The sequence below is a fragment of the Drosophila novamexicana genome, unplaced genomic scaffold (assembly GCF_003285875.2).
Source record: "Drosophila novamexicana strain 15010-1031.04,08,12 unplaced genomic scaffold, DnovRS2.1 tig00000121-arrow-pilon, whole genome shotgun sequence".
NCBI lineage: Eukaryota > Metazoa > Arthropoda > Insecta > Diptera > Drosophilidae > Drosophila > Drosophila novamexicana.
The window spans coordinates 1,169,326-1,193,398 of NW_020824773.1; the positions used below are offsets into that span (position 1 = coordinate 1,169,326).

A 24,073-nucleotide genomic window follows, 5' to 3' on the forward strand; every position below is an offset into this window, starting at 1 on the left:
TTTAGAAGTTAGTTGGAAGCGACTTAGTTAACGAAGCGACTAGTTCGAGATAGTTGTGTAATCACACTAATTGCAATGAGACCCTTTTTGGCATTAAATTAGTCAGCCTTTAATAAATATTGTAGGCTAATAGTTTGGCAATATTTATTCTTTAACGATCTAGCTATATATGCACATACTCCGAAAATGTTTGATTTTTTCATTTTTTGCGACACCCTTATAAACGACTTTAAAAAAAGCTAAAGTCTAAATATAACAACTTTTAACAAAGGAGCCAAAAAACCCTAAAGACCAAAGCAAAACACGAGAGAAAAATTGCAAAAGTTTCGGCCGCTCAAAAGGCGGCAAAGGCAGTGCATAGGAGAGAGTTAGACGCTTAAGGCTTAAGGGAGGCAGAGAGAATGAGATAGGAAAAAGAGTTCGTTTTAAATATGCCGCAATAATCGAAGTTGAAGTCGAACATCAATGGCTGCCAAAGCAAGCGGGCAAGCTTCAGGGCGACGGCAGAGCACTGAGCAGACGATGCCCGGAGCCGGTCAGAGCAGATCCCAAAAAGTATGCAACACAATTTTAATTAGTTTTGAAAAGTATTTTAATTTTTGCAATTTGTGTGCGCCACACGGCGGCAGCCGGAGCCACAAAAATCTCTTGCCTATTGCCAAAGCAATTGTTACAGCACGAACAACGCCCATGCAACGTTGGACCGAGGGAACAAGTCGAAATCTCGTTTAATGCGGCACTTTAACGATTATTAACATTATTAGTTGTAATGAGCGTCGTCAGCCCGTTTTAAAGTTTTCCCAGCAAAATTTGCCAGCTATTCAAAGAATGGATGCGTAAAACAAAAGCGACCAAAACGCAAAACCCAACAAAATAGAAAAATTTACAAAAAAAAAAAAAATGAAAAATTGTTAAAATAAAAAACAAAAACCTAAGCGAAAGTTGAAAAAGTTGGTAGAAATTTTTGCAATTATTTTTCTGTTTTAATGCAATAGTGGCGTTTCCAGGTTTCCCCCCCTTTTGTACTTCATTTTACTTCTTTTTTTTCAGCTTTGAAGCAAAAAGTTTGTTTAAACTATGCGGCCAGGCCGTTCTGAACGGTTTACATTTCGTCCGTCGATCTGTCCAACTGTCCGCCCGTCTGTCCTGGCCAGCTTGGCGGTTGCGTTAAGCATTCTCAAAAGTATGCTTTGATTTTGCGCCCGACGTTTGACGCATTTGCCAACTGCGTGCAATTCAGTGTTCGAAATGTTTGTGCTTTGGGTTTGCCCAATTTTTGCCGGATATATTTATTTAGGGTGTTTGCTTTGAGCTTGCTTTTTTATTCCCAGAAAGTTTTTAAATTAAAGCCACTAGTTTTGGTCGAAAGTTTAGCTAAAGTGGAAGTTATAAGACGAACAATTTTTAACTGGACTTACGAGTGAAATGAGGCAAGGCACTTACCTAAAACGAGAATAGAAAGGAAAATATATTAATTATTTTTTCAAAATTATCGGTAACTTGGTATTAGCTAATAGAGCGTAACGAGAGATCCAAATAAACTAAGTAGTGAATAATTTATCATTAATTTTTGTTATTACCACAAAGAAAGGAATACGCAAAGGATAACAGAGTATTTTTCTTCTCATTTAACTAATATAAATAATTAAATTTGCGTAATAACTCAAATTTCTGTCTGCTATATCAGCAGGTATCTGTTTTCCGTACGTTATTTTCAAAAAAATATATTGCAAATTTTGTTTTCGAATGGTATGGACTTCAAAAGCTTCCAAAACTGTATATTTTTCCTTTAACTGAGCTAATCAATATTTGTCAATGTGTTGCCAGAAGCTCGAAAGACGCCCAATTTGCGGCTCAAATTCCGTAGCTGCCTTCGGCAACTATCCCACCCTAGGAGCTGTCGCGTCGCAGAGGCACACACACACACACAAGTTATGCTGCGCTAGGACTTAATTACACACAACTCATTTGCCGCATACAAAAACAAACTCTCCGGTCGCACAACCCTGGGACCACATGGGAACTGACAGACAGTAGACGAAGTCGTTGTCGTCGTTGTCGCATTTGAAATAGAAAACCCAAAGAGGACACAAGCGGCGAGGAAAACACATGACACAGAACAGAAGCTGAAGCTTAACCAGAGGCTGAGATTGAGGCAGTGGCTGTGGCAGTGGCCTGGTGGCAGCCACAATCAGTGAAGCGTGCAACTAACACAGACTTTTGTTTATATGTCATACAAATTACTCATACGTTAATAATTTAAACGGATGGCTGTTGATGATGGCCAGTCGAGGCGTCTGCAAATTTGCTTTGCCAATATACCCCACCGCCACCACTCCGCTCCAGCCCTTAAGCTTACTGTGAAATCAATATGAAATGAAAACCAAATACGCATTGCCCGTCTCTCTGCGAGTCTGCCTGTCTGCCTGATGGCCTGTCTAAACAGAAAGGCAGCACCTCAAGCTTGTTTACTTTATGCCCGATAACTTTCATTATCATGCCCCAAAATGCATAGCCCAAAGCAAAGAAAGATACACATATATTTACCACATACGTGTCCATATACTCTATGTATGACTGTATATTGCTCGCTGGAAAATTCATTATTTCATCAATAAAACAATGCGGCAGTCAATATTTTCGCTTGACATTGGCTTGTTTGCCAAATTATGCGGACATACGTACATCTATATTACTGAGTTGTTATTTGCTTTTAGCACATTTTATTCTTATATAAAATTGACACTAAAATTGTTTGGGATTTGCTCGTAATTCGTGTCTGCAATAAACTACCTCAGTTCGTTTCGTTTGGTAAAAATTAATAAAATAATTGGATTTAAGTTTTTAAATATAAATGCAATTTTAAGAATTCAATAATTATGGACGTAGGAATAGAATAGAATGGACCACCAGCGGAATTAAGTTATCAGCAAGCTTATGGTCACGAGTTTGGAGCTCGTATTAATGTTTGGAAAAGAAGTAAAACATTTTGATAAATCTGCAAAACAGTTTATTTTTCATACCCAAATAAAATATTTTATAAAATTTAAAATTTGCTCTTTGCTCATAATTATTCTCCAATTTAATATAAATTTTTGCTTTTTAATGTCAATAAAAAAAGGTTTTAATTCAATTGATTTTAGCCGTTTTATGCAAAATAACATTTTAGGTATTCAAAACTAACCAGATTTAATAAGTTGTACATGGTTAACTATGTTTATGCTTCGAAATGGTACACACATATTTAATTTATATGCTTAACTCAGACTGATTTTTGGGATTAGTTAGTCAGCACTCGGAGAATCGTCAGGAATCGGAATCGTCATATTCATACTCTTGACCCACTGTAAGGTCGGGCCACTTCAATGGAGAATGCGGATCGCTTTCGCCAATTAAGTAACCCCCCTTAGAGTGGGGCAAGGGCAACAATATATTTGCTCCAGGTCTCAACTGTAACGGTAGCTCGGCAAATTTTCGCATCCACTGAACTATCAACGATTCAACTGGATGTTGACTAATCTCATTTGGCTCTGTATTTAAATCATCTTCGTCTGGTATAGTGGGTAATTGAACTTGTTTAAGATTATCAGCGTGAGCCAAACGATTTTGAAGGTCAAACAAATAGAATTTACTATCTAAACGTCTGGCGTAGGGTAGACCGAGAGCATCAAGAATTCCACCAGCCTCGATTATACCACTTTGATTTTGTGAACCAAACAGTTGGCAACTACCATCCCGACGTAGTGCTGGAACAGGGCAGCCCAGTGTGTCCCATTGGAAAACGGATGGTGTTACAAATATGCCATCGTTATGCCTATGCCAGGGAGATAATATATATTTATTTAGCCCACCATCATCTGTTTTATCTATATTCTTGCCTTTAACCTGGCTCTTCCTATTTCTCAGCTCCTGTTCCTGAAAACATTTCTTTAGCTGCTGCTCAAGTATGGCTACTCTTTTTTTCGCTTCCTGGTAGATTTTGTCAATCGTTTCTGTTTTCTCTCTTATATCGTGTGTATTTGGTTTCCGTTGTTCGATCTGTCTGTGATGCCTTTCGCTTTCTTGGCATTTCATTTTTATTCCAGCCTCCTGACCTTTTCCAGCATTTTCCACTTTTTTGGTGTTCATTTTACCATCCTTAACATGGCCATGTTTCGATAGAACTGTTTCCCTGTACATTTTTTCACATTCACTATTTTTTATTTCCGAACGTTTGCATTTTCTGTCCACTTTTGCGGAGTTTTTGCTCGCCGTTTGGCAGGGTTTCGCACATTCGTCGGACTTGGCCATCTTTGCGGCTTCCTCGCATTTCTGAAGGCGAGCTTCATTTTTTAGCCTGCATTTATTTTTCGTTGCGGTTTTGTTTGGATCGGTGTTTCGGAATTCCTTGCATTTTTGTGGATGTGCTTCCTTTTGCAGGCTGTTGAATTGACCTGCATTGCATTTGTTTTGCATTTCAGTTTTATTTGGATCGAAGTTTGGATATTCCTTGCATTTTTGTAGGTGTGCTTCCTTTTTCGGCCTGTCTAATTGATATGCATGGTATTTGCCTGGTAGTTTGGGCTTTTTCGCATCGTCGTCTTGGAATTTCTTTAGTCGATCGAGTATGAACTGATTCTTCTGCTTTTCGTTAGCTTCCACGCACTTTTTCGGAAGTATCGATCCAGCTGCTTTAATTTCACTATTGTTCCTTTGAAGCTTCTGCTGCAGGCCCTGAGCATGTTTATCTTCTAAGCGCATTGAGTATTTACTTCTAAGTAACTGGCATTGCCTGATAATGTCATCGATCTGTCTTACTTCAGAGTTGATGTAATTTATATCAGATTGATTGTTGCTCACGTTCTTCGCATTACATCCTTTCTGCAGCGTTTCGACTTTTAATTGGAATTTAAATACTTCATCTGAGTTGTTGCTTTGCTCCTCCTCCAATCTCGAGCTGTCCAACTTATGATCTAAGGTTCGCTGGTACGCCATCCAGGATTTACCAAGCGCATTTATATTCGCATCCTTCGGATCCAAAAATCTCTTCTCGTTTTGTTGCATGTCCTTAATGCGCCTGGCTTTCTGATAGCGCAGGTCATGCAATTGTGTCTTCGAGTACGCGCTCTTCGTGCTCTTTACAGGATCTAAGAAAATGCTTTTATGTGTTGAGCTCAGGTCGAAGCCTAAATTTGGAAGTTTCTGTCCAATAGTACTCATTTTAGCGTTGAGTGCCTTGTTGAGTATAGAAGTCTGGCTTGATTTCTTGCCGAGACGAATGCTCTTTGGCGTATTTTCGGTCATCAAGTGTCTTTTCTGATTGCGTAAGTTATTTCGCTTCTGCATATCATTGACGTATTTAGCTATTTTATCTAGTTCCAACTCCTTGCGTTCAGAAAACCGTGCCCCAGCTGGGTTACTGCAAATGATATAATTTTCCCATTGCCGCAAATTCTCGAGCGCCTCTTCGAACTTCTTACTAGGCGGCTGGTTACGCCACAGATCGCTCGAGCTGTGTTTTACCCTCGAGAACAGCGAATTTAGGTCACCTTCAAACAAATCTAATGTGGATTCTTGTTCAGACTTTTTAAAGGCCGACAGATCCTTACAGAAAGTTTGGGCCAGGTACTTATCTTTGGAGCTCTTGGGTGGGCTACTCCTGTAATCTGACGAGGATTTTTTACTGGTTTTGGGTACAGCGCCATTTGAAAAAGGAATTGCCTTCAATTTTTGGAAGAGTATATTTGTTTTCCCACAAAAATTTTCAACTGGATCGGCCGAACCCTCACTATAGTTTGAAGAGTACATATTTGAATTTTCCTTTATTGATTTAGCTGGGCCGGATTTTTTGCCAAGAGCACTTCGGACTGTTGCTCCTTTATCTACGTTTTGGCGAGAAATGGAAGGGGACGTTTGACTTCTGAGCTGAAAGTTTGACTGAGGAGTTGAAGCACCAGACTTCGATCCAGAATAAACTGTTATAACATTTGGAGTGATCGATTTCTTCTCCTGCATTTTGATTTCAGATTTTTTGCAAAAGAATTTTTCTGTACGCGAATCTGCTTTTTGGGGCTTTGATTTGGCATCACACTTGATGCAACGTGCACTTCCAGATTTTTGAGGCTTTTGTTTGGCTGTGAATTCGGTAGACCGGATATTGCTGGGGCGTTGACCCAACAGGATGACGTCTTCTCTTGGATTTGGCATTATTATGGATTCAACGTCATTTTTTAATTGTTCTTGTTGCGAACAGAAAGAAATATTTGAAGGTTTACGCTTCACTGCTTTGGGCCACTTTATTTTTTTTGTATTGCATGTTGTTATATTACACTCTCTCGTCAACTGCTCTGGCTTTATTTCTACGGTCTTCTTGGAGACACGGTCGGATATTGGAAATAACTCACTTTTGGCAGATGATGGCTCATCGCAATCGTAGAATCTGTCGCTCTGTGTTTTTTTTATCAAAGTGCTTGGTTCATACAGTAGTTGCTTTAAACGATCTAGAAACTTCTTAGAACCACCATACCAAGATGATTTAATTGGTGCTCGTTTGCGCGACATATGACGTTTGGGGCAGGCTTCAGCTTTTCTGTCTGCAAACAAATGCCGCTTTGTGGAGCTTTCAGTTTTTTCTGCTGAGTGTACATTCCATTTGAAGTATGCTTCACTTTTATTCTCAATTGGTAGAGTTTGCTTGGCATAGATGTCAGTTGTCTTCTTAGCTGCTGGTTTCCTGCTAGAATTTCCATCGCATAGGCAGGAATTGGAGTTCTGCTGGCGGGAGTAAGCAGAACAACTCTTAAATTTTGTTTCTAAATTCTGATTCTTCTGAACGGCACGGCCAACCACCCCAACACGACGAGGCTCCTTTTCAGATGGATTCGTATTTGAGTCAATGCATTGCGGCGGTTGCGAGCGCGGGGAACCCCTTATATTGCGGTTAACTTCTGTTGGCAGCTGGCAACGCTTGCATCCGTTCAGAATTGGCTGCAGCTGTACACAATTGCAAATACGCCACATGTTGGCAACGGCAGAAATGCGAATGAATTTTGTTCAAAATAAAAAACCAAATATGTATGTACTTATATATCATTTATATCTATGCCCAACGATAATTTTTTTTAAATCTGTTAAATCTTATGAGAAGACTGATTAAAAAGTCAAAACGCTTTCTGTATCATCTATAATTTAATTCCGTTTTGAGCTTCCAATAATTCTTTAGCCGATTTCTTCAACGCATTTGTCTCCCATTCCGATAGTTGGGGCCGAACGATGCCAAACAGACCCCATTTGTTTACAATGCATGGTAGCGATAGAAATATATTCTCTTTGATTCCACACATTCCATTTGCATTTGTTGACAATGACAACACACGATTGCTGTTCTCAAATATGGCAGACACCACATCGGCAACGGTTAGGCCAATGGCCCAATTGGTATAACCCTTTCCTGCGATCACCTTGAATGCGGCATCTATCACGTCCTTGTGTACCTTGGACCATTCCATCGGATCCTTTCCCGTACCCATAGTGGGAATCAGCTTCTGGAGCCTCACCCCACCCACAGTTACTGCGGACCACATCGGCACCGAAGATTCTCCATGCTCCCCAAGGACATAGCCGTGTACTGAGCTTGTCGACACGCCCAAAAGCTTGCCAATAAATAAACGGAAGCGTGCTGTATCCAAATGACAGCCAGTACTGATGCAACGCTCGTAAGGTATTTTACCTACTTTGTGGGCCACCCAAGTCATGACGTCTGCTGGATTGGACACAACGATATACACCGCCTTGGGGCTCTGCTGGACTAGATCCGGCATTACGCTCTTGATAATATCCGCAGTCTTTTGGGCCACTTGCAAGCGAGTCTCATTCTCCTTGACGCGCGCTCCACACGTTAGGATAACCACTCTTGAGTCTTTGGTAGCCTTAACATTGCATGTTGGCTCCAGGTTACAATTGTTGAGGAATAATGAGCCGTGCTGCAGGTCCAAGGACTCGGCATGACACAGTTTCTCATTAATATCGTAGAGAGCCAAGTGATTAGTAACGCCCTTTGCGAGCAACGAGATGGCACACCCCATGCCAACAGCGCCGGAGCCTATAACGGAAACCTTGTTGCCAAACTCGTGGTCCTGTTTATCAAAACTTTTATACAGACAGGTACGAAACGCATCTAAAAGTTTCTGGCTCTTGCAGTTGGAGCTTGACATTCTGCGGAAGGCAATGGCACGTTTAGGATATACTGAAACGGCCTTGACATGCAACCGTCTTATGCCTCTCCTGGCAACGCATGATGTGGGTTTATTTTGAAAGCCGCAAAGGAAGTACTTGATGATCATGCCGAAAGCTCTCACATAAGATTTTAGCCAAAAATTTGGAATTTACCAAGAGAACAACTTTCAGAAAAACACAAAAACTCAAATTAGAAAATGACAGTTGCAAGCTGGGTTACTACGAGAAAAAATATTGTTTTCTTTTTTAGTCATAATTTTTCATTTTTTTATTACTGTTACAATTTTGATTATGTTGACCATCTCAACTTTTATGTTCACTGATTTTGAGTTCTTTCATATTCAAGAATTTAAAACTTGAGCAAAACGACGGAAATTGAAACAAAAATAGCCTGATTTGAAATGCGATCACCGGAGATATTCACTTTCAAGAGATATTTTTGAATCATGGTAATCCTTCTGAATGATGCAGAATGTGGATTCCATAGAGTTGGTTCAGGTTGGCAGAAGCTATGCATCGCAATATAGTATGGATATTTGTATTCTTTTTTTTTTTTTTTGTATGATGGGAAATTTTCATTCTGTTAGAGTTGTAAGTATAAAAGCATATTTTAGCTAGCATAGACTAAATCTTGATTTTTCTCTTTTTCACCTTGCCGTGGCAAAAAAAAAAACAACGATCATTTTAAAGGGTTTTATGGGCAGCAAGCATAAAGCTGTGCCAAAACCAAGCAAACTATATATTTATTAAGGATATTAAACTTAACTGAAGGCCCGGTTCGTTTTTTGCTACAGTTTAATTGTTTTCTGTGCGTCCAGCAATACGTCTGCGGACCTTTTGAGCCTTCTTTCCTCCCAACCGGAAAGCTGAGGATGTATTACACCATACAGTCCACACTGGTTGACAATACATGGCAGGGATAGAAACACTTCATCGTCGATTCCACACATGCCCTGGGCATTAGTTGACAATGACATGATGCGATTGCTGTTTTCAAAAATGGCAGACACAACGTCTGTAACGGTGAGGCCAATGGCCCAATTAGTATAACCCTTACCCGCGATTACTTTGAAGGCCGAATCCACCACGCTCTCATGCACATTCGACCAGCGCATCGGATCTTTATCGGTGCCAATAGTAGGCAGCATATTCTGCAGTCGGGTACCTCCCACGGTTACGGAGGACCACAATGGCACAGAGCTATCTCCATGCTCGCCCAGCACAAATCCATGAACCGAACGCGTCGACACCCGCACCAGCTGCGCAATAAACATGCGGAATCGGGCGGTATCCAAGTGACATCCAGGACTAAAGCAGCGTTCATAGGGCAGATTGGATACTTTACGGGCGACCCAGGCCATTACATCTGCTGGGTTTGATACAATGATGAAGACTCCTTTGGGGCTTTGCTTAACCAGCTCAGGAACAATCTTTGTAATAATGCCCGCTGATTTTTGGGCCACTTTCAATCGCGACTCGTTTTGATTACAGCGTACTCCAGCTGTTACAACTACCACTCTCGAATCTTTGGTGCACTCGACGCTGGTGCAGTGGTCAATATTGCAGTTATTAAGGAAAAGTGATCCATGTTCCAGGTCCATGCACTCCGCAGCACACAAGTCCTTCTTCAAGTCGTAGAGAGCTATGTTATTGGTGACACCCTTGGCAAGCAAGGCAATGGCACAACCCATGCCCACGGCCCCAGCACCAATGACAGACACTTTATTACCGGGCTGAAATTCTTGTTTCTTTAGTGTTTTGTAAAGAATTGAGCGAAACGAAGCAGGATTTAGCTTTGAAGCCTCTTCCTCGCTCTTCTGAACCGCATTCTGGCACTCGTTTAGAGGCTCGGCTTCATTATTTTTTGTATTCGGAGCATCTGCTTCGCACTCTGTCTTTTGACCCTCCTCCTGTTTCATCTTTTTAGCGGCGTCTTGCATTTTTTTCAATTCACACTTTTTCCTGAGGGTCATCTCTTCCACTTTTTTCTTGAGTTCTTGGCACTTTTTCTGTAAAGCTTCCGCTTCGCATTTTTCTTTTATAGCCTCTAATTCCTTTTTAATTGGAGCATCTTTTTGCTTTTTACTAGCAGTGTCTTGCGTTTTTTTCATGGCGCACTCTTCCTTGAAAGCCATCTCTTCCAGCTTTTTCTTTAATTCTTGGCACTTTTGCTCTAAAGCTTCCTGTTCGCATTTTTCTCTTAGAGCCTTTGATTCCTCTCTAATTTGAGCATCTTTATCTTTCTTTCCAGAGGTGTCTTCCGTTTTTTCCAATGCGCACTTTTCCTTGAGAGCCATCTCTTCCACTTTTTTCTTAAGTTCTTGACACTTTTTTTTTAGAGCTTCCTCTTCGCATTTCTCTTTTAGAGCCTCTTCCTTTTTCTTAAGAGCTTCCTCTTCACACTTTTTCTTTTGAGCCTCCTCTTCTTGTTTCTTCTTTTCAGCGGCATCTTGAATTTTTTTCAGTTCGCACCTTTTTCTGAGAGCGTCCTCTTCCGCCTTTTTCTTAAGTTCTTGGCACTTTTTCTTTTGAGCTTCCTCTTCGCATTTCTTTTTAAGAGCCTCTTCCTTTTTCTTTAGAGCTTCCTCTTCGCATTTCTTTTTAAGAGCCTCTTCCTTTTTCTTTAGAGCTTCCTCTTCGCATTTTTTCTTTTGAGCCTCCTCTTCTTGTTTCTTCTTTTCAGCGGCGTCTTGAATTTTTTTCATTTGGCACCTTTTCCTGAGAGCGTCCTCTTCCGCCTTTTTGTTAAGTTCTTGGCACTTTTTCTTTTGAGCTTCCTCTTCGCATTTCTTTTTAAGAGCCTCTTCCTTTTTCTTTAGAGCTTCCTCTTCGCACTTTTTCTTTTGAGCCTCCTCTTCTTGTTTCTTCTTTTCAGCGGCGTCTTGCATTTTTTTCATTTCGCACCTTTTCCTGAGAGCGTCCTCTTCCGCCTTTTTGTTAAGTTCTTGGCACTTTTTCTTTTGAGCTTCCTCTTCGCATTTCTTTTTAAAAGCCTCTTCCTTTTTTCTTAGAGCTTCCTCTTCGCACTTTTTCTTTTGAGCCTCCTCTTCTTGTTTCTTCTTTTCAGCGGCGTCTTCCATTTTTTTCATTTCGCACCTTTTTCTTAGAGCGTCCTCTTCCGCCTTTTTCTTTTGAGCTTCCTCTTCGCATTTCTTTTTAAGAGCCTCTTCCTTTTTCTTTAGAGCTTCCTCTTCGCACTTTTTCTTTTGAGCCTCCTCTTCTTGTTTCTTCTTTTCAGCAGCGTCTTGAATTTTTTTCATTTGGCACCTTTTCCTGAGAGCGTCCTCTTCCGCCTTTTTCTTAAGTTCTTGGCACTTTTTCTTTTGAGCTTCCTCTTCGCATTTCTTTTTAAGAGCCTCTTCCTTTTTCTTTAGAGCTTCCTCTTCGCACTTTTTCTTTTGAGCCTCCTCTTCTTGTTTCTTCTTTTCAGCGGCGTCTTGAATTTTTTTCATTTGGCACCTTTTCCTGAGAGCGTCCTCTTCCGCCTTTTTGTTAAGTTCTTGGCACTTTTTCTTTTGAGCTTCCTCTTCGCATTTCTTTTTAAGAGCCTCTTCCTTTTTCTTTAGAGCTTCCTCTTCGCACTTTTTCTTTTGAGCCTCCTCTTCTTGTTTCTTCTTTTCAGCGGCGTCTTGCATTTTTTTCATTTCGCACCTTTTTCTGAGAGCGTCCTCTTCAGCCTTTTTCTTAAGTTCTTGGCACTTTTTCTTTTGAGCTTCCTCTTCGCATTTCTTTTTAAGAGCCTCTTCCTTTTTCTTTAGAGCTTCCTCTTCGCACTTTTTCTTTTGAGCCTCCTCTTCTTGTTTCTTCTTTTCAGCGGCGTCTTGAATTTTTTTCATTTGACACCTTTTCCTTAGAGCATCCTCTTCCGCCTTTTTCTGTTGGGCCTCTTGTTGTTTCTGTAAAGCTTCGTCTCGTATTTTCTTCAACGCGCACAGTTTTCTAAGAGCCGCCTCCTTACACTTTGTCTTAAGAGCTTCTTTCTCCTGTTCTTCTTTCTCTCCTTCGCACTTTTTCTTCAAAGCCTCCTCCTCGCATTTTTTCTTTTGGGCCTCCCCTTGCTCCTTCTTTTGGGCCTCCTCTTGTCCCTTCTTTTGGGGATCTTCTTGCTTCTTATTTTGAGCCTCCTCTTCTTGCTTTGTCTTGTTAGCCGCCTCTGCACACTTCTTGCTTAAAGCTGCCTCCTCACATTTTTTCTTAAGGGCCTCCTCTTCACACTGTTTCTTAAGAGCCTCTTCCATGCACTTTTTCTTAACTTTTTCCATTTCACATTTAATAAAAGCGTCCTCCTCGTTTTTTAATTTCATCGCCTCCTCTTCTAACGCCTTCCGTTGTTGAATCTTTTCACATTCGTCCTCATCAGCATTCGTTCCTTCCGATTCATTACTCCCTTGCTTTGGATGTACGTCCTTTCTATTTTTAGGCTTTACTGTTACACTTTCCGCGCACATTTCTGTCAACACTTTCCTTCTGCATTTTTCTTTAACAAGCTCCGACATGCATTTGTGAGAACGGGCTAGCTGCATCTTTTCACTCTTGCTTAGCGCACTCCGACACTGACAGATATCTTCCCACTCTTTTTGAATACATTTATCTAATTTCATAGTAAATTGATTTTTAGGCCCATCGGATTTTTCAAACGGATTCTCCTTATTTGCCAATTTACAGCATATAGATTCTATTGGATCGCTTTGTTCTAATTCATCACCTACGTTTTGTTTTTTAGACTTTTCCTTACTTATTTGATCCTTTACTTTTTCTTTCACCTTCTCAGTTTTTGACTTATTTTTCGATGTTTCTTTTTGCTGGCTTTGATCTTTCTCTTTTTGGCTTCCTTTACCGTCTTTTCTTACGGTACCTCCCTTACTTCCCTTTCTCCCTTTCTTCGATTTAAGCTCCTTTGATTTTTTTGAGTCCTTCTCAGCAGATTTTTTTTTCTCGCAATGCCTCAATAATTTTTTGATCTTATCATTTTTAGCCATCATCGCAAATTTTTGTTCAAGTTCTTTATCATTACAAAGCTTCTTATGGGCTAGTTTTTTACACGCCTTTTTCATGCCTCGTGTCAAACATTCCATCATGCTTTCCATTAATTTTTTTTCCTTCTGGTCCATGCATTGCATCGCGTCATCCAGAAGTTTCTTTTGACTTTTCATACATTTTTCCTCATATTTCTGAAGTTTTTCCTTTTCTCTCAGTTTCTTGCAGGCCGCTTCTAGCTTCTCCTTTTCTTCTCTCTTTTTATCCAATAATTTCGTGTAGTATTCACAAGGATTTGGCTTGTCTTCAGAGGAATCCGAAGAATCCGATTTTTTACAAAAGCTCACTCGTTGCATGAACTTTATCGAAGTCCTCGGCAAACGCATTCGATCCAAATAGCCCGTAAGCAGAAAAATGCTTCTCAAAACGGACTTACGGACATAAATGGATGTAAACCTATTAAAAGACATGCTGCAGGCCTTATTTAAATTTTGATGCCGCAAATAACGAAAATAATAAAATTTTGTCTAGTCTAAGAAATTGTTGTGGCTAAAATTTTGACATTATTGAGGCCCGAAAAAAAAAACTGTTTCGTACGCTAGTCTAATTGTAACTGAGCTGCTTTTCAAATATTAAGCAATACACTATTTGAAATGAGTACTAGATATGCATATATACAGGTGAGTACGGGAAAATTGTGGAATAAAAAAGAAAAAAAAAAGCACGGCGTATTTTTCTTCCAATTCTTAGCCTTTAATACAAGTAAATTAATTTTAAAAAAATTCAGCAGACTTCTTAAGCTAATCTAAATAAGTCGCATGCCATTCATAGAATCAGTTGTTTATTTTATTTACCACTTATTTGCATTCTAAGCAGATGCAATTAAGGGACATCCTTCAATACCCGATACATACTATATCCAGTAGTTGAACCAATACAAACCAAAACGGTAAGAGACAGCAACATCGCTTCCCACTTTTCTTGTTTACAACATTGGTAATAAAATATTAATGGGTGTTATTGGCTCCAAATTAACAACTGACTTTATTCATGTACCTGATATTGAGATATTTACGTTAAAAGGAACAAGTTTTTAAATAAAAAAAAAATGTATATAATCCAAAGCGTGAAGGCTACTTGACTATTTTTTCGGCGAATCGTTCAGTTATTTGAATGGATCACATTCACACCCCTTAGTTGCGGCATCTTTCTGTTTATTTTTTTTGAGAGCATCTTCTTCGCGCTTTTTCTGATGAGAGTCCTGTTCACATTTTCTCTTGAGGTCGTCAAATTTCTTTTGAAGAGCGTCCTGTTCATTATTTTTCTTCAAAACTTGTTCTTCTGCCTTTTTCTTCAGATCCTCATCTTCTTTTGCTTTTTTAAGAGATTCTTCTTGTTTAAGAGACTCTTCCAGCTTTTTTCTAAGAGCCTCTTCTTCCATCTTTTTTGCTTGGGCCTTGGTTTGTTGCTTTTGAGTCTCCTCTTCACATAATTTTTTCAGTGCCTCCTTTTCTTGTCTTTTCTTAAGAATTTTGTCTTCGCACGTTTTCTTAAGTGCCATCAACGTTTTGCGTAAAGTTGCTTCGTTGCAATTTTTCTCTAGAGCATTCGCATCTTCTCTTCTCTTTTGAGCTTTTTCTGCTTCCTTTGCCATTAGGGCATCTTCTTCTGTCTTTTTTTTCAGAGCTTCATCTTCTTGCTTTTTCTTAAACGCTGCTTCTTCTGCTTTCTCTTTATTGGCCTCTTCTTCTTTAAGTTTATTAAGCGCTTCCTCTTCCTGCTTTCTCCTTCTTGCCGCCTCCTTACACTTATTCTTTAGAGCCTCCTCTTCTTTTTTAAGAGCCTCTTCGGCTTCTTTATTTACTGCATCTTCTTTATTTTTCTGTTCTTTATTTTTCTTGGGAGCCGCTTCTTTAGACATTTTCTGTGTGGCTTCCTTATCGCACATTTTCTTTGGAGCCTCCATTTCTGTTTTTTTTTTGTTGGTCGCTTCTTCTTTTTTCATGTTAACGGATTTTTGTTTTTTAAGTTCTTCTTTCTGACTTTTTTCTAGTGTACGATCACCTTGATTTTTTTTTTTATCCCCCTCCATACATTGATTCTGAAAAGCTTCCTGCATACACTTGCCGTGCTCTTTCTGTTGAGCCTCTGACTCACCCTTTATTTTCTTAGCTTCCTCTGTTTTAATCTGTTTCTCTGGTTTTTTTTTTTGATCTTTATCTTCTTTCTGATTTTTTTTAGGCTTGTCCTCACACGGTTTCTTAAGATCCCCCTCCTCTGTCTTTTTCTTTTGAGCCTCCGTATTTTCAGCTGTCTGTTGACACTCTTTCTGCTGAGCTCCATCTCCTTGATCATCCTGCTGCTTTTTATCGAGCTTACATTCAGAGTTCGGTTCTGCAGATGTGCCACACATCTCGTTCAACACCTTTATTTTGCACATATCCTTTATTTGAGTGGCGAAGCACTTGTGAGAAAGCGAAAGCTTTTCCTGCTCTCCTTTTGTTAAGCTTTTACGAGTCTCGCAGATATCGGCCCATTCTTTGCGAATGCATTTCTTTAGTTTCAGGAGGTATTGCTCCTTTGGACTGTCAGATTTTTCAGTCGGTTCCTTAGTTTTACACAATTTTAAGTAGAGACATATATTTTCTATTGGATCCATGTTTTCTTGACACAGTTCGGGTTTATCACTTTTATCTTTATTTGACGATTCAGCTTCCACCGATTTTGCTGAATCTTTTTGACAACTATCTTTCGGCTTATCAGCCATTTTGTCTTGAGTTTGTTGTTTTACCTTTGTTTTTTCTTCGCTTTCTATTTTTTTCTGTGGTTTGTCATCATTTTTTTCCGCACCGTCCTTTTTCTCTTTTTTGGGCGCATCTTTCGGCGATTTTTTCAGGGATTCTTTACAAGAGGTTGTTTTTGTTTTGCCAGATTCACGATGCTCGGCTTTTTGATTTTTTACCTTTGTTTTTTCTTCGCTTTCTATTTTTTTTTGTGGCTTGTCATCTTTGTTTTTCGCACAGTCATTTTTCTCTTTTTTGGAAGCATCTTTCGGCGATTTTTTCGAGGATTGTTGGCAAGAGGCTGCTTTTGATTTGGCAGATTCCCGATGCTCGCCTTTTTGCTTCTTACACTGTCCCAACAACTTTCTGATTTTATCTTTTTTAGCCAATTGGGCACACTGATGTTCAAGATCTTTTTCTTCTTTGAGCCTCTGTTCGGCTCCTGTCTTACACGCCTTTTTCATGCCCTTTTCCATGCACTGCATCATACCTTTTAATACCATTTGTTCCTCCTTGCTCATGCTCTGCATCTCCTTTTCCAAAGCTTTCTTTTTTTCCGCCAAACATAATGTCTCGAATACCTTTAGCTTCTCCTCATCTGTCTTTTTCTCTGCATCGTTTTCCTTGTTACAATTCACCTTCTCAACTATGTTGATGTGTTCTGTATCCGAAGAATCAGTACCAGAACCACATTTACTACTAAAGGGAAATCTCTGAAAGTTGTTTAACGAGGCCATCGGTAGATGCGTTCGTTCCTCATAGTCGGTTATGATGGAAACGCCTCTGGAGAGGGCTTTTCGCAGAAAAATGGTAGTAAAGCGACCAAAAAACATAGTCGGTGGATTCTAAAATTTTGTGGACCAATTAACTAAACTATACCAAATGTCTTTACTAGATGTAATGTAAATTTTGGCTTATTTTATTTAAAGTTTTGGCTAAAATTTTGACATAATTGGAGCTCTAAAATAAACTAAGTGAGATGCCTGAATTTTTTTTTGACTGTGTAGATTTTACAAATTTTGAATCGTCCCATAATCTGTCAACTTCGCAATGGGACTTGCTCCCATTTGTATACAGCGGGCCGTATCGTTTCTGTCATTCAAGTGTAGAATATAAAACAGGAGGCTCTAGTCGGGAGTTCACGACTAGGAGGTAAACTGAATGTTCTTCTGCCAACACCAATTGCAGCTCACGCTACGAGCTCGTTTGCTTTAGCGGTAATAAAAATAAACTAACAAATATCTTGCTCCCTTAAAAGGACTCGAACTCATAAGACTACTTGCAAACGTCTCTAATTGCTCAACAGCAAAACCAACAACTATTTGATACTGAAAAAGAAACTAATTAAAATAGCAGAACATGCGCACAGCACAGCATAAAATACAAGCCCAGTGCAATGCTATTGATAGAATTCAATAAAGACGCGCATGAATGTGTGTATACATGTATACAGAATTCTTGCGCTAGTTATTCTTTTCTCTTCTACGTTTCTTTAATAACTTTTGCGTTTCTTAACCGAACTTGACGAAATTTTCAATAGTAGATCTTATTGTACATTTGTACAATTTCAAAAAGTCAACTGCATTTGAATTGTGGCTTAAATTGGTGGGCAAATCAAATTGGTTTATTCACTTTATTTATAGCTACGTGTTGGTAGCGGGGAGGTGAAGATAACTATAAAATGAAAGATACTTTTTATATTAAGGTATACTATTCTAGAAGCTGCATGTCCAGTTTAATGACTAGCATCATAACTTACTAGACTTGCTCCAAAAACAGGATTTCACAATTAATCACCAACGAGGAATTATTAATAACTTGGAAACGGGGGAACTTATCGATTATCCGAAGCAAACTCGCACAAAATGAAGTGTCTAGCTCTTTTAGGTTCTCAGATCCTTGCTTTCATACATACGAACAGACGGACAGACAGACAGACTGTAGCTTTTATTATTTATATCGATACCGATTTTTATCGACGGGTTGGAAACGGAGTAAGTTATCAATCATCGGAAACAAATTGGTCCTGCGTGGGCACTAGGAGGAGTTTTTAGCTCTTGTAGGTTCCGAGATCCTTGCGTTCATACATACGGACGGACGGGCAGACCGACATGGCTTAATCAACTCGTCTATTGATGCTGATCAAGAATATATTTTATGGGGTGAGAGAAATATCCTTCTGCTTGTTGCATAAATTTGCACAAATTCATTATACCCCTTTCACCCAATTTTAATGGGTTCAGGAAATAAAAACAGAATACCGTGCTATAGCAACCGATTCTGCTCATAGAGCTAATATAATATTGGAGTGTGATCTTGGTAAGATTTGGCTAATTTAAAGGAAGCATAGTGAGATCATTAAATGCCAAGTTTGGTCGAGATATCTTGATAAACAAAAATGTCCTTCACACAAGACCTTAGATTTCGACTGACATCTAAAGAAGCAACATGATAGTGAATAGCTTTAAAGATAAGAGACGGGCTTGCATAAAAAGGGAGAGAAGGATTGACAAATCAATACATCGACTTGGCTCTTGAATAAGAATATGTATATTTATGGTGTTGTGTATGTCTTGTGCGTGACCCATTTCATGCCAATTATAAGAAGTGAAATGAAGCATAAAAGAAAACCCAATATCTTTCCTCAAAGCGACCGTATTGTATGTGGGTTCAGTGTATACAAATTTACTGAATGAATAATGAACTCATATCTGGCTCAACTCGCCCTGTAAAACCCTTTGTTAAATGTTAAAATAAATTTTATTTACAAATACTCCCGTGGCGTGAAGGCAGGATTACTACATTTTTACATTTTCTAGGAGCATGTTTCACATAGCTTTCTCTGTATGTCGTTTTTTTAATTATTTTCTCTTGTTCTTGTTCACCTCTATTTCATTTCTTTGTATGCCTTGTGTGCACTTGGCTGACGTTAACTTACACTACTTTTTTGGAGTCTCCTTATCAGAACTTTTAGCCGCATCTGCACATTTTTTCTTCTCGGCAGCCTCTTTCTCTTTTTTAGCTGCCTCTGCACACTTCTTCTTCTCAGCTGCATCTTTTTTCTTTTGAGCGTCCTCTTTGCACTTTTTCTTAAGAGCTTCTTGGTTACGTTTCTTTTTAAGATCTTCCATCTTCTTCTTGTTTTTTAAAGCTGCCTCCTTACACGTATTCTTAAGAGCTTCTTCTTTTCCATTCTTCTTTTGGGAATCACACTTTTTCTTTTCAGCAGCTTCTTTTTCTTTTTTAGCAGCATCAGCGCACTTTTTCTTTTCAGCCGCCTCCTTCTCCTTTTTGGCGGCATCTGCGCATTTCTTCTTCTCAGCCGCCTCCTTCTCCTTTTTAGCGGCATCTGCGCATTTCTTCTTCTCAGCCGCTTCCTTTTCTTTCTGAGCCGCCTCAGCGCATTTCTTCTTCTCAGCAGCTTCTGCTTCTTTTTTAGCGGCATCAGCGCATTTCTTCTTTTCAGCAGCTTCCTTTTCTTTCTGAGCCGCCTCTGCGCACTTTTTCTTTTGAGCCGCTTCTGCTTCTTTTTTAGCAGCTTCAGCGCATTTCTTTTTCTCAGCAGCTTCTTTCTCTTTCTGAGCCGCTTCAGCGCATTTCTTCTTTTCAGCAGCTTCTTTCTCTTTCTGAGCCGCCTCAGCGCACTTTTTCTTTTGAGCCGCTTCTGCTTCTTTTTTAGCAGCTTCAGCGCATTTCTTTTTCTCAGCAGCTTCTTTCTCTTTCTGAGCCGCTTCAGCGCATTTCTTCTTTTCAGCAGTTTCTTTCTCTTTCTGAGCCGCCTCAGCGCACTTTTTCTTTTGAGCCGCTTCTGCTTCTTTTTTAGCAGCATCAGCGCATTTCTTTTTCTCAGCAGCTTCTTTCTCTTTCTGAGCCGCCTCAGCGCATTTCTTCTTCTCAGCCGCTTCCTTTTCTTTCTGAGCCGCCTCAGCGCATTTCTTCTTTTCAGCAGCTTCCTTTTCTTTCTGAGCCGCCTCTGCGCATTTCTTCTTTTCAGCAGCTTCTTTCTCTTTCTGAGCCGCCTCAGCGCACTTTTTCTTTTGAGCCGCTTCTGCTTCTTTTTTGGCAGCATCAGCGCATTTTTTCTTTTCAGCCGCTTCCTTCTCCTTTTTAGCGGCATCTGCGCATTTCTTCTTTTCAGCCGCTTCCTTTTCTTTCTGAGCAGCCTCAGCGCATTTCTTCTTTTCAGCAGCTTCTTTCTCTTTCTGAGCCGCCTCAGCGCACTTTTTCTTTTGAGCCGCTTCTGCTTCTTTTTTGGCAGCATCAGCGCATTTCTTCTTCTCAGCCGCTTCCTTTTCTTTCTGAGCCGCCTCTGCGCATTTCTTCTTTTCAGCAGCTTCTTTCTCTTTCTGAGCCGCCTCAGCGCACTTTTTCTTTTGAGCCGCTTCTGCTTCTTTTTTGGCAGCATCAGCGCATTTTTTCTTTTCAGCCGCTTCCTTCTCCTTTTTAGCGGCATCTGCGCATTTCTTCTTTTCAGCCGCTTCCTTTTCTTTCTGAGCAGCCTCAGCGCATTTCTTCTTTTCAGCAGCTTCCTTTTCTTTCTGAGCCGCTTCAGCGCATTTCTTCTTTTCAGCAGCTTCTTTCTCTTTCTGAGCCGCCTCAGCGCACTTTTTCTTTTGAGCCGCTTCTGCTTCTTTTTTGGCAGCATCAGCGCATTTCTTCTTCTCAGCCGCTTCCTTTTCTTTCTGAGCCGCCTCAGCGCATTTCTTCTTCTCAGCCGCTTCCTTTTCTTTCTGAGCCGCCTCAGCGCATTTCTTCTTCTCAGCCGCTTCCTTTTCTTTCTGAGCCGCCTCAGCGCACTTTTTCTTTTGAGCCGCTTCCGCTTCTTTTTTGGCAGCATCAGCGCACTTTTTCTTTTCAGCCGCTTCCTTCTCCTTTTTAGCGGCATCTGCGCATTTCTTCTTTTCAGCCGCTTCCTTTTCTTTCTGAGCCGCCTCAGCGCATTTTTTCTTCTCAGCCGCTTCCTTTTCTTTCTGAGCCGCTTCAGCGCATTTCTTCTTTTCAGCAGCTTCTTTCTCTTTCTGAGCCGCCTCAGCGCACTTTTTCTTTTGAGCCGCTTCCGCTTCTTTTTTGGCAGCATCAGCGCACTTTTTCTTTTCAGCCGCTTCCTTCTCCTTTTTAGCGGCATCTGCGCATTTCTTCTTTTCAGCCGCTTCCTTTTCTTTCTGAGCCGCCTCAGCGCATTTCTTCTTCTCAGCCGCTTCCTTTTCTTTCTGAGCCGCTTCAGCGCATTTCTTCTTTTCAGCAGCTTCTTTCTCTTTCTGAGCCGCCTCAGCGCACTTTTTCTTTTGAGCCGCTTCTGCTTCTTTTTTGGCAGCATCAGCGCACTTTTTCTTTTCAGCCGCTTCCTTCTCCTTTTTAGCGGCATCTGCGCATTTCTTCTTTTCAGCCGCTTCCTTTTCTTTCTGAGCCGCCTCAGCACATTTCTTCTTCTCAGCCGCTTCCTTTTCTTTCTGAGCCGCTTCAGCGCACTTTTTCTTCTGAGCCGCCTCTGCCTCTTTTTTAGCAGCATCAGCGCATTTCTTCTTTTCAGCCGCTTCCTTTTCTTTCTGAGCCGCCTCAGCGCATTTCTTTTTCTCAGCCGCTTCCTTTTCTTTCTGAGCCGCTTCAGCGCATTTCTTCTTCTCAGCCGCTTCCTTTTCTTTCTGAGCCGCTTCAGCGCACTTTTTCTTCTGAGCCGCCTCTGCCTCTTTTTTAGCAGCATCAGCGCACTTTTTCTTTTCAGCCGCTTCCTTCTCCTTCTTAGCGGCATCTGCGCATTTCTTCTTTTCAGCCGCTTCCTTTTCTTTCTGAGCCGCCTCAGCGCATTTCTTTTTCTCAGCCGCTTCCTTCTCTTTCTGAGCCGCCTCAGCGCACTTTTTCTTTTGAGCCGCTTCCGCTTCTTTTTTGGCAGCATCAGCGCATTTTTTCTTTTCAGCCGCTTCCTTCTCCTTTTTAGCGGCATCTGCGCATTTCTTCTTCTCAGCCGCTTCCTTTTCTTTCTGAGCGGCCTCAGCGCACTTTTTCTTTTGAGCTGCTTCTGCATCTTTTTTGGCCATATCTGCGCATTTCTTCTTCTCAGCAGCTTCTTTCTCTTTCTGAGCCGCCTCAGCGCACTTTTTCTTTTGAGCCGCTTCTGCATCTTTTTTGGCCATATCTGCGCATTTTTTCTTCTCAGCATCTTCCATACATTTTTTTTTCAGTTCCTGCACCTCACGCCTTATATTAGCTTCTTCTTCACTTTTTTCCTTCATCATCAGTTTTTCTAGTTCTTTATCCATTTTTGGCTGCTGCTCTGGTTTCTCTGCTTCTTTCTTGGTACTTTTGTTTGTTTTTCCTTGTCCAGATTCATCACACATTTCTTTTAAGACCTTCTTTCTGCAGACTTTCTTAAATTCAGCCTCAAGACATTTGTGAGATTGCGCAAGTTTTTCCTTTTCTTGTTTAGTAAACTTACTTCGACACTGACAAACATCGGCCCATTCACCTTTGATGCACTTTTCCAATTTCAACGTAAACCGGTTTTTGGCCTTATCTGTGTTTTCAGCAGGTTTGTTCAAGGAAGAACAAATTTCTTCAATTGGATCTTTCTGTCCAGAGCATCCATCATCCTTAGACTGCGCATCCTTGGGCTGGGCATCCTTGGCCTTCGCATCACCATCCTCAGGCTTATTGTCCGCCTCACACTTACTCATTAACCCTTTAACTTTATCATTCTTAGCAAGTTCCGAGCACTGGGCTTCAAGTTTTTTTTCTTCGCCGAATTTCTTTTGGGCTATTCTCTTGCACGCCTTTTTCATGCTCTCTGTCAGACAGGACATCATGCTTTGCATCAACTTTTGATCTTTTTTGTCTGCACACTGCATTTCCTGATCCAAAGCTTTCTTTTGAGCCTCCAAGCATTGCTTCTCCAGCAATTGTAATTTTTCTTCGTCCTTCTTTTTATTGGCGGCTTCTTCTTTCTCCTTTTTCAGTATATCTTCACAGCCACCTTTGTTTGAATCGTCTGCGGATTCCGAGTCTGCCGACTTACTGAATGGAATTCGTTGCATGCTACCAAGCGAACTCGGCAAGTGAGTTCGGTCCATGCAGTCCGTCAGGTAGGACAGTCCCCTTAAAACGGGTTTACGCAGATGGATGGATGAGAACCGGTATAAAGACATGCTGAATTTATTAAAAGATAATTTTGTTTAAAAAGAACTGTAATTTGGAAAATTTGGCTATAATTTTATTTTATGTGTTAGGCTAAAATTTAGACATAATTGAGGCCAAAAAGTGAACTGAATTGTAGGACTGACTTTTTCAGACTAACTTATTTTTATCAGACGAAACGGAATATTCGCTAAAATAACACATGAGTACTAGATGTAAAATTAAAATGTTTCCAGGGAAATTGAATAAAGCAAATTGAAGATAGTGCATGTTTATGAAATGCAAGTTAACAAGTCGCATTTTCAACTGAAATACCTATGGATTCTTTTCACTTCATGGTTTTTACTTATATTTTTAAAGAGCGATAGCCTCATTGACGCCTAGTAATTTTTAATGTACAATCCAGCTGTTAATCATTTACCATCTTTTTCCCATTTTTAAAAAAAATTTTAAAATGGCTAAGGTGGCTGAAAATAATGGGCAAAATAAGATAACGTGTTTTTTAATCAAAAAGTTCAATAATATCATCAAAATTAACCAATTTGCGGGCCTAATCATTATCTGCAAACCAGTTTTTATCAGAACCGGTTCGAGCACGGATAAGTAATTTTTTTATATATATCTCCAAAAGCTTAAACCAAACCTTTATCCTATTAACCTCAATCAAATTAGCATAACGACTCAAATTTACTTCACTAAATTAGAAAATGCATCCAATAATGTGAATATATATTCACACATATATATATATGGTGAATCGAAACAAGCAAGTACAGAAGCGGCGTAAAAAAGGTCGGCGCCAAAAGTTGTCCCTGTCGAGAATTTCCAAATACTATACAATCGCTTGTGTTCCGTCGTAAAAGTGTCGAGGAACTGCCGCGCAGATCGAGTTTGTTTCCGATAATCGATAACTTTCTCCGTTTCCAAGCAATCGATAATAATTGATATCGATATCCTGTTTTTGGGCAATT

At 40.1% G+C, this 24,073-nt stretch overlaps 6 protein-coding genes across 7 annotated transcripts in view; all 6 read right to left on the reverse strand.

The window, feature by feature from the left end:
- LOC115758095 overlaps positions 1-24,073 on the reverse strand; it is a 140,115-nt gene that overhangs the window by 103,523 nt on the left and 12,519 nt on the right. The window lies entirely within an intron of this gene.
- On the reverse strand, positions 3,719-7,016 carry LOC115758094 (axoneme-associated protein mst101(2)-like). The gene is made up of 2 exons (XM_030698616.1): positions 3,879-7,016; positions 3,719-3,814 (listed from the first exon to the last, which is right to left on the reverse strand). The coding sequence occupies exons 1-2, from the start codon at positions 6,997-6,999 to the stop codon at positions 3,792-3,794; spliced, it is 3,144 nt and encodes a 1,047-aa protein (XP_030554476.1). The 5' UTR covers positions 7,000-7,016; the 3' UTR covers positions 3,719-3,791.
- Positions 7,082-8,386, reverse strand: LOC115758097 (L-lactate dehydrogenase B chain-like). Its single transcript, XM_030698619.1, has 2 exons — positions 8,141-8,386; positions 7,082-8,080 (listed from the first exon to the last, which is right to left on the reverse strand). The coding sequence occupies exons 1-2, from the start codon at positions 8,319-8,321 to the stop codon at positions 7,161-7,163; spliced, it is 1,101 nt and encodes a 366-aa protein (XP_030554479.1). The 5' UTR covers positions 8,322-8,386; the 3' UTR covers positions 7,082-7,160.
- Positions 8,897-13,786, reverse strand: LOC115758092 (axoneme-associated protein mst101(2)-like). Of its 2 annotated transcripts, XM_030698614.1 has the most exons (2): positions 9,272-13,786; positions 9,002-9,201 (listed from the first exon to the last, which is right to left on the reverse strand). In XM_030698614.1, exons 1-2 carry the CDS (start codon positions 13,659-13,661, stop codon positions 9,092-9,094), a joined length of 4,500 nt encoding a protein of 1,499 aa, XP_030554474.1. In that variant the 5' UTR covers positions 13,662-13,786; the 3' UTR covers positions 9,002-9,091. The 2 variants fall into 2 exon arrangements, with proteins under 2 accessions (XP_030554471.1, XP_030554474.1); XM_030698611.1 differs by having other exon boundaries at positions 8,897-13,786.
- LOC115758096 (axoneme-associated protein mst101(2)-like) lies at positions 14,219-16,976 on the reverse strand. Its single transcript, XM_030698618.1, has one exon. It carries the CDS (start codon positions 16,805-16,807, stop codon positions 14,357-14,359), a length of 2,451 nt encoding a protein of 816 aa, XP_030554478.1. The 5' UTR covers positions 16,808-16,976; the 3' UTR covers positions 14,219-14,356.
- Positions 18,785-23,242, reverse strand: LOC115758093 (axoneme-associated protein mst101(2)-like). Its single transcript, XM_030698615.1, has one exon. It carries the CDS (start codon positions 23,111-23,113, stop codon positions 18,914-18,916), a length of 4,200 nt encoding a protein of 1,399 aa, XP_030554475.1. The 5' UTR covers positions 23,114-23,242; the 3' UTR covers positions 18,785-18,913.